The sequence below is a fragment of the Copadichromis virginalis genome, linkage group LG3 (genome assembly GCF_057382275.1).
Source record: "Copadichromis virginalis isolate Kocher_CV1m ecotype Utaka linkage group LG3, C_Virginalis_male_GT1.1, whole genome shotgun sequence".
NCBI lineage: Eukaryota > Metazoa > Chordata > Actinopteri > Cichliformes > Cichlidae > Copadichromis > Copadichromis virginalis.
The window spans coordinates 44249411-44264675 of NC_140620.1; the positions used below are offsets into that span (position 1 = coordinate 44249411).

At 40.0% G+C, this 15265-nt stretch overlaps 1 protein-coding gene across 1 annotated transcript; it reads right to left on the reverse strand.

Annotated features, from left to right (window-relative positions):
• Positions 1–38: 38 nt before the first annotated feature.
• On the reverse strand, positions 39–14262 carry tnk1 (tyrosine kinase, non-receptor, 1). Its single transcript, XM_085451265.1, has 14 exons — positions 13979–14262; positions 10972–11150; positions 10287–10357; positions 10002–10175; positions 8844–8996; positions 8473–8750; positions 8212–8338; positions 7893–8039; positions 7664–7758; positions 6342–6584; positions 5926–5993; positions 4763–5205; positions 3983–4078; positions 39–3100 (listed from the first exon to the last, which is right to left on the reverse strand). Exons 2-14 carry the CDS (start codon positions 11132–11134, stop codon positions 2963–2965), a joined length of 2196 nt encoding a protein of 731 aa, XP_085307391.1. The 5' UTR covers positions 11135–11150; positions 13979–14262; the 3' UTR covers positions 39–2962.
• Between the last annotated feature and the right edge of the window lie 1003 nt (positions 14263–15265).

The window sequence follows — 15265 nt, forward strand, 5'->3', positions numbered from 1 at the left end:
ACAAACAATATTGATTTGTAAATGATTAACTAACAATCTTGTGAACACAAAGTTCTTTATTTGGAGCACCATTCTGCAAAAAAGATAAGTTACTGAAAAAGTGCTTGTGCTTAAAGTTTTTTGGCACCCCTTGGCAATATTGTAGGCAATGTTAAACTTAATCATCAGCCTGGCCTGGCTTTTAATAGCAGATAGCCTTAAAAATATTCTGCAGTAGAACAAAAACTGAAGAAAATGTGAATGGACATAATGAACATAATGAACATGAATCAACATATTCAGCAAAAGGACTAGATGTTACAATCCCTGATAATGCATTGCTATAAATGGAGAAAATCTTGAGGGATGGCTCTTATGAGGAAAGGCAACCAGTGGCACTTCCATTCCCATGTTATTACGGCCGATAGGGCATGAACAGGGAAAAGGGGGCAAAAAGACATACTTTTGAAATGTAACCCTTTCAGTACCAGTTAGATCACATAATTGTAATGATTTAGAAAGAGATAATTATTTTTTTAAAATTAAAACTAGACATGGCACATACCACTTTTTTATGTCCGATACCGATATCATAAATTTGGATATCTGCCGATACCGATATGAATCCTATATAGTGTGTTTTTTAATCAATAAAACTGTTTTTTTTTAAATATATTGCTGCATTTTGTATAAGTTAATACTCAAGTTTAAATAAACAACAACACTAAAGCTATTCTGTTATACCTGTATGTAAAAAATACACTGCACCCAAAATATTTCATAGTTCAGCAAAACTGATCAACTAATAAACTTAAACCTACTCCATCCTCCCTATTCTGGTAATTTAAAGAGTACTTAGCAGAAATATTAAGCAACCTAACTAATAGGGTTGCAAACTCCCAGCAAAGAAAATGGGGAACCACCCCCCACCCTCCACCTCATGATGCTTAATCGATGTAATCAACTTTAATTTGATGCAGTGTGGAAAAAAATGCACAGAAATAAATTATTTTTCAAGAATAATTAAATAGATTCAACATCTTTCTTTTACAGAACTGCAGACTGCACAGATGGTATCTTCCCAAAGGAAAAAGTACTACAGCTTACTAGGGTATATATATATTAGACTTAACAGTTACTATATACAGTAAAGGACTTCTATACATTTTACATCAGATTAAAACTTTGGGTGTCAGATAATTATTTATTAAAAGCTAGACATTTTAAATGAGAATAAAGAAAAGTATGTCTTTGTGCCCCCTTTTCCCTGTTCATGCCCTATCGGCCCCCCTGGCTAAACTTTGCTAGATCCGCCCCTGCACAGTTACCAGCTGTCAGCTGCGTAGAAAAAGATCCTGGAGTAGAAAGTAATATTAAATACATTCTAACAACAGCTGATCAAGCTTAAACGTGCTGCTGTTGTTCAGCCGCTGGTTTCCTCTTTCTGGTGCAAAGTGGGCCAAAAACAAAGAAGAGAGACAGACAGAAATGAAACTGATCATTAATCAGTTTCATGACTGAAGTAGCAGCAGGAGAGGGAGGGAGAGAGAAGAGGCAGTCGCTCCATATATCGGTTGTTAAGCTTAACATGGGAATGCTTTACAAACATTCAGAGATGAACTTACACACTTGCTTTACTTCTCTCTGGGATAACTTTCACAGAGATGAAATGCAGGTTTGGTAGCGAGGCTACAAATACACACAGCCGCTCTATCACGTGAGCACACTGCTCCAAAGTGCTACGGTTATGAGCAGAGTTACGCCGTGTCGCAAGTTTTGTGAGGTGCTTTTTTGATATTTAATGGATCGGATTACATTTTTTATTTTTCTCCGATATCCGATCCAATAATTTAGGTCAGTATCGGACCGATACAGATACGCAATATCGAATCGGTCCATCTCTAGTTTGAACATGTGCCTGCGTAATGACAGAGAGAAAATGCAGGTTGAGGGAAAAATTTAAAAGCAGATGTTGAGGTTAGTGAGCATTGATCTGGCCTCAGAATGGTTGGAAAACCCCACAGGCAAAGCTTGCACGAAACACTGTAGTTCCTAAGTCCCTGGAAAGAGTTGGTGCAGTTATGACTGCTGGTACAGAGAAATAGAGAGGAGACCAGAATCTTAACTGAATCAATTGACTTGTTTTTTTGTTCTTTTTAAATTTGGTTGCTAGCTGTTTGCCATCACCAACCAAATGTGTTATATGTGCATGCATAATTATATATGTACATATTCATCCACACTTTGATGGCATCCACACTTCAGTCTGAAGTTCTATACTATATACCTATTAACAGGAAGTTATCTTTTTAGATCCATTCCCTGGTTCAGAAGCATGAGTGGAAGACGACCAAAGTGCCCCCAGATTAGATATCAAATCTTAGTGCTCCATCTCCTGGGATCATGTGAGATGTTCATATATATTATTTCAGAAAATGTCTGCACATGTCCATCCATCCCTCAGGAACACTGAGGCATGGCTTTGTAGTTTTTTTTTGTTTTTTTTTTTTAAATGCATGATCACCTAACATTGTTTAAACCAGTTGTAACGTGTCAGTGTACACAGGGTCAATCTTAGCAGGCAGTAGGACAAAGGTAAGAGCCTCTCTTAGAGAACTAAAGAGCCACAGAGCTGAGATCCTGTGTTCAGGCCACCAGAGATCAGTTTTATTTAACAAAGTTTCTACTACAATATGTACAAATGTATTAAAACAGAAAACCTATGTGCAAAAGAAGTGCTATATAACACCACATCATGTCATTTTATCACATGTCATGTTTCTTCTAAGCTTCTCAAAAATATTAGTCAGTTTTGTCTTTGTCTGCCTTCATTTTTCTATTTTCATGTGCTCCTGTAGTTGAGGGGCTCCAAGTGTTGGAGTGTGTCACTGTTACACCACGATGGTGTGGAAAAAGTCAGCCACAGTGGCTGCCTCAAATCTCTTCAGACTCTTCTGTCTGGGCTGGTAAGAGGCCAACCCCTCTAGGGCGGGCCGGGCCTGTCGCTGGTCGTCACTCGGATTAGATAGCGGCTGGCAAACTGCAGGTTCCACTGGTGTTTGGCGAGGATCTTGACGCAGTCCTCTCTGGAGCAGAGGCTCAGCGAGTACAGCTGCTCCATCTGCAGAGAGAAACAAGAGGAGCAAGTTCAGAAGGACAAAAAACCCACTGTGGGTATGGAAGCAGCACAAACACAAGCAGCAGTTTATCGTAAGCTGCATATAACATGTACACAGACTGCAGATTTCCTCTCTTTAAATACTTGATGGTAAGTTTATAGTTAATAAGTATTTCTTTAACATGCATGAACAAGCCTGTAAAGCACAGCTGGATTTCCTGGTAGGGCTACTCTGGACACAGATTTACTGTTGGTTACATATTAAACTCACCACTGTGCTGCCCTGTGATGTCCTAGCATTAAGTGCACAAACCGGACGATAAATAGCTGCCATAATACAAAATCTATGGGACGAGTGACCTACTTCTGTGACCCGTGTATTGTACCAATCTGTTTCTGAATTCCTCTTTTGTAGTCTTGAGATAAGCATTTACGCTGTCACCATGTTGGTTCCAAAAAAGCTGATGTGATGAGGAAGGGTGGTTGCAAAACCTTTTTTTTTTTTTTTTTATTGCCATAACTAAAACAATAATGGTCCCGAGCTTTCAACTCGAGGACCTTCTGCAAAATTCATATCATGAGTTAGAAATATACCACCTGCCTTTATCTCCAACTAACAAAGTGCACAAAACAAGACTTGTGCTGTATTAATGTGCATATTTTGACTATTGTTACTGTTTATGTGTATGCTGGATAAGCAGTATATGTTAACATTATTACTTTGTCTCTTATATCGTACATATACTGTTTTGACTTCCCTTGATGGCCATTTATATTTTACATGTATAAACTGGATTCCTTTGGCTCATATTTTATCATTAGCTTCACAGAACAGGTACAGGCAAGTGCGATTAAAAATTTTTTATTTTAATTTGATGGTCTGACCTTTAGTTGCTGTTCAGCTCGTACTGGGTTCCAGTCATTTCGTTGAAGTGCGTTATGAACCTCGTCCGTGGTCACGCCATGTACCGCCTCCATAATCTGAACAGAGCAATGAAAACAGCAGACAGTGAGCAGGAAAACTGGAATTACTACCAACCAGACAAGCTGTAGTTTACATCAGTGTAAACTCTGAAGGAATTTAATTGGTGAAATATGGCCGCAATTTGTCCTTCTGTCCTTTTATGTGGCATGCGGGCCGCTTTGAGGGTTCACACAGGAGCGCGTTTGCTGTCACATTTTATTTGTAGTGTGAACGAGCAGACAAAAAAATAAAAAATAAAAAAAATCATATTTGATCAAAAAAATGGGAATTGAGCATTAAGACCTGCAGTGTGAACGTAGCCTTGGTTGCTAAAAAGCTGATGTGGACTTGAACTCGTTTTGCAACCACAGCTACCGCCATCTGTTGGCCTTCAGATATAATGCAGGTTTGAGACACTTGCACATTTTTTTAAAAGCAGAAGCTATGCCCATGTTTTATACTGTCTATGATTCAACAATAGCCAGAAAATGAGTTTTGCACAATATATGATGTCACAGTGAAGTTGACCTTTGCTTTGTTTGAATATAAAATGTTTTCTTTTTTATACCATGCGACATTTTTCAGGTAAGCATTTGTTTCCACGAACAGGTTTTACTGACCTTCACTTTTTATCTAAATTCAGTTTTATCACTATAAAAGGCATAAAAATCATGTTGATCTGTAGGAATTGCATCACTTGCCTGTGCAATGAGACCCTCTTTTGTGTTCTGAGGCCCTTTCTCCCGTTCTCTTATTCGCTCCCGATCTCTCTCCCTGCTGTCTGAGTACTCATCCAGCTGTGGGGTAGAGCGTGCCAGCTGGGCCATTTTGGCGAGGTTGGAACCCCCAACAACCTGCTGAGGCTGGGGTTGTGTAGGGGAAACCATTTGCTGGGGCAACGCGCTGCCCTGGCCTTGGTTAATCCTTTGGATTTTTCGAAGCGCTTTCAGGTTGGGAGGTGGCGGTCGAGGAGGGGCAGCGATACTAGCCTCGCTCAGCCGACGAGGATCCTGTTGCATCACCGCACTGTGAGTCGGCATCACAGGAGGAAGGAGTCTTCCGTGCTGATCCACTCTGAACACCCCTACTGTATGAGCTCGGGGCCGATGTCCACCCAAGACTGACTCCAGGCTCCTAGTCATAGCTGAAGACAAAGAAAAATATTTTTAATGTGTAAAAACTATCAAGTAGATTAAATTTATACACTAGTCAGACAGTTAAGACAAAAAGCAGAGCAAGTGCTGCTTATTGCTCTTCAGAAAACCAACATATTAGTTCACACATTAATCATTTTCCCTTCATACATGCATTTCCTTTACTGCTAATTGAATTCAGGGTTGTGGTGGTGCTCAATCATCTACCAGCTATCACAGATCACCAGTCTGTAGAATCCCCAGTTAATCTAACATGCATGCATTCAACACAGTCCTCTTTGGACTGTGGGAGAAAGCAGTGGGAGTATCCAGAGTGAGCCCACAGAGGCACAATGGCAGTATCCAAACTCCACACAGCACCGTTATTCCGCATTCCAGCTCCTACCAAGCTTCCTGATTGAGCCACCAGGGGGCAGAGTTGCTAAACAAAAGTGAGCAATTTCTGGCTGACATGAATTTGAAGCTTTATAATAGTCTAAACTTTTAAGAGTTAAGATTGCATTTGCAAATAAATGAAAGCATAATTGTACAAATATAATAACATATATATGAAATGATCAAGTCTTGCCTTCAGCCTTGGAAAAAAACCCTGCAATATTAATATAATGACAGTCTATTCTATTTTTTTATGCTGACTTTGTATTTCTCAGAGCTGTACCTGGTGGTTTTGATCACTACATTTTAAACCCACATGTATTCTTAGTTCCTACCTGCCATTTTCTGCAGATTGGATCCCTCCTTCTCCCTGCTGGGTCCTGACCTCCAGCCGCCACCAGCTCTGCACAGGTCACCACAGTAAACGCATTAGACTGACATCTTTAGTTTACAAAGTATATTAACTAAAAACAGGAAACAGCTGAGTGCTGTGCTTATCATTGTACAATAAAACTCAGTGACTCAGGGACCTGAGATGAAAATGTACATTTTTTTCTTTCCAGGACACAAAACTTGTCAGTTAGAATAACTCTGAGAGTTATCACTGAAACCTCTTTTTCACCTGATGTGTTGACCTGATTTTGTATCTGGTCAACACATTATGAAGAAGCAACCACCCCAAAATTATTAAAGACTCAAAGATATTTTAAAAAACAACGTTAGGGAGGAGTGAATGAGGGTTATCACTGACTCGTCCGGGTTCTCAGGCGTTCCCCAGGAGCGCTCAGGGTTGACGTCTCCGTGCCCGGTGTGTTGCAAACTGCCCTTTACTGGGGTTGAGATGTAGCCACCAGGGTTAGGCCCGGAGCTGCCGGAGGACACTGCGGCAGCTGCAGCAGCAGCTGAGGGGAGTGATGGGACAGTGAGGCTTGCAGGAAACCAGCCGATGGCCAACGTCCTCTGGTTCTGCCCCCTCCACTCACTCAGCTCCAGACTGCAAGGAGAAAGGGAAAACAACTGGTTAATAAGGAAACGAATTTCCTACATGCCAAACAGAAGTCAGTAAAATAAATGACTTCCACTGAGAGTTGGGGTCCCAGTAGAAAAAAAAAAATCCCAGCATTTTATTTGTTTCTATCAGCTGGCACCGCACATAAAACCAAAACAAGCCCACGAGGTAATTAACACATAATGCTGGCAAGACCTTGGCCACCTATGTAGGTTACATCGCAGGCTCCCTGCAGAAATCTAAATGAGGCCTTCCACTGACATAAAGCTTCCCTCTAAAGTAGCTGAGAGTTATGTGTAATCAGCTTACTTGGTGGTCATTTACAGTGAAAAAACAGTATAATGATTAGCACAATGATTATGCTTCCATTAAACAAAATATAATAAATTCTGATAATGATGTAATATGAAACGCTCCATGGGATTACATTAACTACTCGCTTTGCTAAACAAAGTGAGGTTAAGTGAAACTGGACCATTACTCATTCTGTTTGCAGACGTCACAATAAACCCGTGGTAAACAAATAAATAAATAAAACTTAACTATACTACAAAAGCACTATTGTTGCCTGGATACCATGTCACGGCAGTCTGTATCACGTAAGGAGTTACATTACATCAGTGGGCTTAACTTCCAGCATTGTCAGTCACTTCTGAAGAGAATACTTGCTGTGGGATAATCTTATTTAACTTTGGCCTTTCCCTGCATGACTACAATACCTTTATTTGTAGATTTTTGTGTCGGAAACAACAAACTTCATGAAGTTTCTCAGATTTATATTCAACCAGATTGGTGGAAGAAAAGACTAATCATGACGCAGGTAATACCAATAGACCCATCAGACGTGTTACGTAAAATAAAAACAACACAGGGAGGCGAGTTTCAAAGCTGCTCGACCTGTTCAGCAAAGTGAAATGCATTCGAGGACTCGCCAAGAGTGGAATGTCTCTTTAAGAGCGGGCTGGTTCAAATCCCCGTCTCATCTCAACAAAGGTCCATTGTGCGAGCTAAAGTTTTTCCTTTACTCCTCTTTCGTCCCACCCACCCACCTTTCGCTCACCCACCTGTGGTCGATGACAGTCACAAGGTCGTTGGGCAAAAGTGTGAGCTTTCTGGGTTCTGCAAATTCTCTTATTGCTTGCACCTCTCTGGGTTTAGCCTGTGGAGGAAGACAGGAAAGAATTGATGTGACGTGCAGAAAAGTGCGCAGACTTTCAGGCATATTCATGAGGCAAGAACAGCAATCTCTTCTTTGATTTTTTTTAAATGAAAAGGACAAGAAAAGCTTCAGACCTCCGCCACCATCGCGCTGAGCTGGGCAAAGCTGGGTCTGTCTGCAGCATTGCATGCCCAGCACTTTCGCATTACAGTGTATAGCTCCAGAGGGCAATCAGGTGGCTTCTCCAGGCGTTCGCCCTCCCGCTCTACCCGCCATAATATCTAGTTGAAGAGTGAATGTCAGTGATGCTAACACACTGAGTCATAGAGCATGCCAGAAAAACAAACAACATAAGGGCGGTGATACACATTCCAAACATGAATGACAAATACCTTGCCGGCATGCACACAAATACAGAAAAAGCATGGCGTCAGTGTTCTGACAAGTGCTTACCTGCCGGCCCGACAGACCAAACCAAGGCTCTTCACAATAGGTGAACATTTCCCAGAGAGTGACACCAAACATCCACACGTCTGAGGAAAGGGAGAAAGAGCCGATGCGAAGACTCTCTGGAGCACACCTGGAGAGAAGGGAGGCAGACAAACCAGAAGCAAAAGAAAGAGTTATTGGTGTTATTAGTGAGAATCTGTTGTGACTCTAACAAGATTTCTAATTATTTCCCACTCAAGCTTCAAATTTCACCCAACTGCCCACCATGCAAACGGTATCCGTCTGTGTGCCGACATGATGTAGTGATCTTTCTCCTGGTTCAGGCCTCGCATCAGACCAAAGTCCCCGATCTTCACCATATCCTTGGATGCCAGCAGTACATTTCTTGCAGCCAGGTCCCTGTGGATGAATCTCCTGCTCTCCAGGTACTCCATGCCTGACACAATCTGCATAGCAAAGAGCCAAAGGCGGACCAGAGAGAACTCATACTGACGTGCACGCAGGGTGTCGTAAAGTGAGCCCAAGGCGGCCAGCTCTGTTACCTAGATAAAAAGAATAAAAAGGATTTTTAAAAGAAATCTGGCTCCTACAAAACACAGTAGTTTGAATAGATCAACAAACTGTTTCTAGTTTACCATCTTGAGGGGCTGTGTGAGCACCACACCATAGAGTCGTATGATGTTGGGGTGGTCTAAAGATTGCATGACGGTTACTTCTTGAAGAAAGTCTTTCAGTGTGTCCGCCTGCCTCGACATACTGCTCCTCAGCGATTTAACTGCCACAGCCAACTGAGGAGAGGAAGGGGATAAAGACAGATGCTCAGTTTTAATCAGGCATACAGACCGACACCTCACTTTAACAAGCCAAAGGGAGGCAGCAAGGGTGTGTACACGCCTACTGTTCCAGGGTATAATCATAAAAAAAGAACATGAAAGGTAAACGGTGCTACCCTGAAGTCACCTGCTGGTATTTTCTTTCTTTCTTTTCTTGTTTTTTTAAGCAATGGCTAACAATATCTAGGGTGTAAGGATGGAAGGATAAGTTATCAACTAACCTTAGCAAGTTTGGTTTGCAAGGTGCAATCAAGTGGCAAAAAAGTTAAGCTTATACACAAGGGCCATAAACTGCAGTTCTTCTAAGGATCCCCCCCCCCACACACACACACAAAAACAGTCAATTATTTCCCTTTATAACGGTGGCACAGAGGGTGATTTTTTTTAACTCACAGATTTATACATTATTAAGGTTTAAACTGAGGAGTATGGCCTCTCTGACTGACAAGCACATGTTTACTCTGGCAGCTATAGCTATCCGCTATGAGCAAACTTTGACCTTCACTGAGTCATTTTTGGAGCGCTTTTAATTTAGCTTCCTGACTAACACGGAATGCTATGTGATTAATTATACTAACAGTCTGCTAAAGAAGTATGTGCTCCAGTTTTTTGTGAGTGTACTATGCGAGTTATACTTTAGCCAGTGGATGTACCTTGCTAACCAAGCTTGCTAGCTTGATTAGCAAGGTAGCAAGACCTTGCACAACACAATTACATTCCAATGGATGAATTGGAGTGATGTTATGGTGATTATGTCCACCTTTTTGTAAACAGTCCTGTCCAAAACCATTTGCCAATAACAGTTTTTAAAACTTGTGGAATCTTTGTAAAAGCCAAAACAATTATTAATTGTTAAAGACAAACTTTGTGCCACTGCCAAAAGTTTTGGTCACGACTTCAGTTTCCGGTCTGACAACATCTATAGAGAAAGTCCAGCAGATCTGTAAAACGGCTTCTCACCACTCTTCCAGTGGGTGTATGCCACTCTCCCCTCTTCACCACCCCAAATGACCCAGAGCCCAGCCTCTCCGCCAGAATCAGCTCACTGTCTTGGATAAGACAAGGAAGAGCCCGGACACCGACTTCCTGGCCCTGTGCTTGACCACCTCCGGTTAACGGCTCCCCACTGAACACCTGTGTGCATCATTAAATCAATAAAAATGACAAATTGAATATCAGGCTTAAGAAAGACAGTTAACACATAACACTCCGTAACAAAGCTAATGCAAATGAAGTGTTTCGGACCTTCGGCACCCGTGACCGCACGCGCACGCTTGACTTGTAGCGTTTTAGAGCGTCCCATAGTCTTCTTTGTCCTGCAAGAAAGAAAATACAGACATGTTTGCATTTTCTGTGACTGTATATGAAATATATTTAAATCAGCAGTTTCTCAGTAAGTAATTGTCGCTTTCCTTATTCTACACCCTTCTGAAATGGTACACGCTAAATAAATAACTGTAAAATTTTCAAATAATAATTGATAATAAACCTATGCAATAGTTGCTGCTCTGTGTGACAGTATGTTGAAAACTAAGTAGCGCTTGTATGTTAATAATCTTAGCTGTTATTAACCATATTAACTTAAGCATGCAAACAAAGTGAATTCATTTGCATTAGATAACATTTCTTATTATTTTAAATTAGGGGGAAGTCTGAGAGGCCAGAAGATGTGGCTAAGAGAAAGATTTCTTTTGTGTTAGACTCTTTATGCAAACAGGTTTTAAATTCATCGATAAATAAGGCCTACACTGATTACTGCAGGTAAACAGGGGACAATGCTTTTGTTTGAGGGCCACTTAAAGCCCGTCTTTCTTTTGTGACTAACCATACCTCCATTACTGAGCCTAAGGGGAAATGTTTTCAGTCAGGGGGAGCAGTTCCTATTTATTTACACCCAGGATGAATGATCAGAGAAGATGATCAGGCTCACCAGGTTTGCTGATTCCTATCTGCTCCAGATCGGCCTCTTTGACGTAGCCGAAGTGCTCAATGCGAGTGATATTGAGGCCATCTCTGAGGCGCAGGTAAAACTTCTCCAGCTGGACTTCAGCTAGGAGTTGGTATAGCCATTGAGTGTCCTGGTCCATCACCATGACCTGGCTGACCTTCCTGTTGGGGTTATAGGTCAGAGGTTATAAGACAGTGGAGAGAATTTCTGGCCTGTTTTTCCTTTCTCCTGGAAAATCTAATTTTGTTTTAGTAGATGATATCACACCAATTAAAAAAAAAGAATTTTTTATATATATATATATATATATATATATATATATATATATATATATATATATATATATATATATATATATATATATATATATATATATATATATATATATATATATATATATATATATATATATATATGGCTCACACTTCGTCAGATACACAAATCATGTCACAATGAGACATAGTAGGGTAAAACATAATGGAAGACGCAGATAAGTGAAAATGAAACAAAGGTACCGCAAACACATACCAGCATGACGTTGCATAAAAAAAGAAAAAGAAATAAATACTCGCGACCAAGGTCTGTATCTAAATAATGGACATGGCTTTTGAGTCTGAAGAGTGAAGCTGACGTGGAATGGTCTTCAACATTTGCATGTAGTAAGCTGTTATGTTGTAAGTTGTTTAGATGTGCTCGGGAAAAGAAAGACTACATTACTGCATAAAACACTGCTGGTCACATCTTCCTGATTGGACCGCTCAGTACACCTGACACAACGACGAAAAAGTATCTGTATCGGACTCTAGCTCGACAGTCTGCTGAACCACCAGTGCACCTGCCTCAAACAGGCTCTCCTCCACACTCGTCATTTACAAAGTGGTTTACAAACCCAAACATTACAGCTAACAGGTGGATTTCCTGTTTGAGTGCAGCTAGCAAACACTGAAGAACCATTTACCGCTTTAGAGACAGAGAGTGAATGTGAACAGCCTATCCTTGCTTTTTTAACAAAAAAACTCTTTGCTTCAGCCAGGAGCAGCACAGAAATGACCCTTTTAACTGCTTTTTATTAGTTACTGTTCACTAGTTAGCTCATGTAAAATATTAGCAGCAACCAACCAACCCAGTGATGTCACGTTCTCTACTTAAACTAGATGGCGTTACACATGCTCTAAAAACTTCCATTTTCAACATTTATTTCTTAAATCCAGCTTCACAGACAGAGTCGGATCTGTAACATTCTCGAAAGCAGGGCTCCATGGTGTAAATGAGCCTTTATACATGTAGTCTTTCATGTCTACTTTAATCTGGGGCTGACTTTTGATGCACATGTTGCCACCTTGCCGCTTTGTCCCTCAGTTTCTTAGTCACATCCAGTCTAGCCTTCAAAATTGGACCTCATAAAAAGACGAGTCGATGCTTGTGCGTGACTAATTTTGAACCTCATAGGCAACGATCCTGGTGCTCTGTGAAAAACACAGTTGGAAACTTTAGCTTGTCTGAGGTTTAGGGGCACCAGTCTAACCGGATCCTGTTCGCACAGCATTTATGTAACTGCAGAAGTTATAATGTGCGTTGTAATACCTCTGAAACAGTTGCATGACTGCGACTGATTTAAGGACTCTGGTCATATTTAGTTCAAATTTACCGTCGTTAGTGCTGATAGTTTTGAAGATCTTTGTGAGTGAAACAGAAGGAGTGTGTGAATTTGAATAACTTCCTCACTACAAGAAACGAAATGTTAAATGTCAGCAAATTCTTCTTTTATGAGCCATGCTGTTTAGTTCACTGGAAGACTGTACCGCCATAAAACACTTGCTTATCACCAAACTAAGCCGAGCAGGAATGAGACAGGGAAGGCCTTCAACATTCTCCGTCAGCTCTTCTGAGGAAAAAACAAAACAAAAAACACCTAGACTTAGCAACTACTTAGTTTTCCTCATTCTAACAGCCATGCAAAGGGTACAAGAGGGTACTAGCCTGGGCTTGCACTAAATTTTCTAGGGACAACTCCCAATTAAATGAGCACTTACTGCAAGTTCAAATCAACTCAATTCCCTGCAGATTAGTTAATTAATGAAAGCACACACACACACAAAAATGCACACCGGTAAACATTGTCTTTGTGTACACAGTGATGAATATTTAACCTGTCGCCCAGCTGCTGAAATCTCCTCTCAGTCTAATGGCACGTGAACCCAAGGAGTTCAACTATGTTAGCCTAATGTGGCTCAACAGTCACGTGTAGCACTCCCCCACCTTTAATCACACAGGCAGCTTTTTTTTCCCCTTCCCAACTTCAAATATCCAGTACAGGTGCATATGTTTACACTGCAGCAACTTAAGAATGAAGCAAGATGAAACTGACAAGGAAGTGCAGAGGAGGATTACTTTCCAAAGAAAGTGCATATTTTTAGTCGTGACTGAAATATTATAGTCCACAGACACTGATCTGTGATTGAAAGGGTGCAGGGTGTGCCTCTGAAAAAAGGACAGTATGTCCATTAAGAGATTTAATTACTTACCTGGGCAAAAAAGCAGTAATTAGTTAGCATACTAATATGTACAGTGTGTAAGTAGACAAATAACTGAGTACTCCGAGAAAAAAAGATAATGTAGTTTATGTGGCATTATATTAGTTGCCTTTCTGGATCTGCCATATAAATAGCTTGGCGGTTTAATTATTAGTAAGCTGCGTGCATCTATTTTAATACAATGATTATATATTTTGTAGCTGTATTGAAAACACAGCTGCCAATTAAATGTAAAAAATTACTAAAAAGTGGCGTATTTTATGTAGTGAAACACGCTAGCATAAAAGCAACATGTACGTAAACTACACAGTACTCTAACAAAGACATTAACTCTCAGAATTTGTTCTTAATTATTCTACAAAGGAAATGACAGTCGATTACAAAAGGTGCATTTAACACAGTTTCACATTTCTTAATAATAATGATGATAATTAAAAAAAATTCTGCAAACTTACTTATATTATTGAGTTCTTGTTAAAACGATTTAGTCGCCGGTTGGTGGCTCTCTCTTAGCCACAGACGCTTCGAGACAAGTGCTCCATGTTTGCGGTGAAACCTGTAACGACGTCGACGACGGTGCTTCGCTTCAAATCAAAGCTTCTGTCTGAGCCCGAAACCCGCTCTTCTTAAAATCACCATGTGACAGATCCGGGGTGTTTTTACTCACAGGTTTGCCCGATATTATTGTGTTTCCCGGAGACAAGTGGATAAGTCATCTACCTGTAAGTCTTCGGGTTCCTCCCCCACCTCTTTCCTTTACCTCACTAGACCACACCCCTCCGTCACTCCTCTCACCTGAGCTTTGAACACAAGAGTAAACCTGAAAGGGTTAGCATAACCAAGTCAGGCTTCACCCCATGTGGTCTGAGTGATGTAAATGTATTAATGTGTCAATCGTTGGGAAGTTCTTTATTTTAGTTAATTTTATTGTAAAAAAATTAATAGAGAAATAAATCAATAGCACATTTAAACGTGCTATATGAATACTTACTAAACAATATGATTTCATGTTTAAGTATAAATATTAAATCACTTGTAAGTATTTTTTAGACAGAAAATGTAATTATATAGCTACTATATTAAAATGACTTAAGTTGTAATATTTTGTCTGCTACAGTGGTTTGAGCTCAACTAAAACTGTTTTCATTAAGTTTATTTGTATAAAACGATCTCTAAATAAAAACTAATATATAAGGGTCGACAGTTTAGTGAAGCTGATAAAGCAAAATAAAGTCTGTCTTATTTTAGTTAAAATATTAGCTCATTTTATTTTAACGTTAGCTTTGAAGCTAATAGCTTTTCTTATGTGCACTTAGCTTATGTGCACTTAAGAGTAGGTCAATTTATTGGCAGATAAACATTAGGCAGCTAAAACTGCTTAAAGTTTCAGAAAAGTGTAAGTTGCTGATGTTGATTGTAATAATTATAATAATAATCATCATTCCACATTGAACATATGTTGTATGTAACTTAATTCTCTCAAAACTTGCATATGTGACAGAATTTGGTTCATTCGATGTGTGTTGTCTTACTAATACATGTACTGCTTGTAATGTGATTACTTTTGATCAGACATTGACTATAGCTTGAAAAGAAGATAAATATACTTTTTTGTTAAAGAGTTTGTAAACAACCAAGTTTTTGTCACTGTATACTGAGGATATTAAGAATCACAAGATGAATTATCCATACATGATAAAGCGCCATAGGCCTGGCAAAAACTGCTAGGCTAGATGTTTGCT

What these genes read in the sequence shown, in the direction of transcription:
- tnk1 (XM_085451265.1), bottom strand. Translation starts at nt 11,134, where the DNA reads ATGGTGATGGACCAGGACACTCAATGGCTATACCAACTCCTAGCTGAA. An exon ending in AGACGGATACCGTTTGCATG is followed by an intron (nt 8,339 to 8,472) that starts GTGGGCAGTTGG and finishes CCTTCTCTCCAG; the next exon opens with GTGTGCTCCAGAGAGTCTTC. An exon ending in AAGAGGGTCTCATTGCACAG is followed by an intron (nt 4,079 to 4,762) that starts GCAAGTGATGCA and finishes TGCTCTGTTCAG; the next exon opens with ATTATGGAGGCGGTACATGG.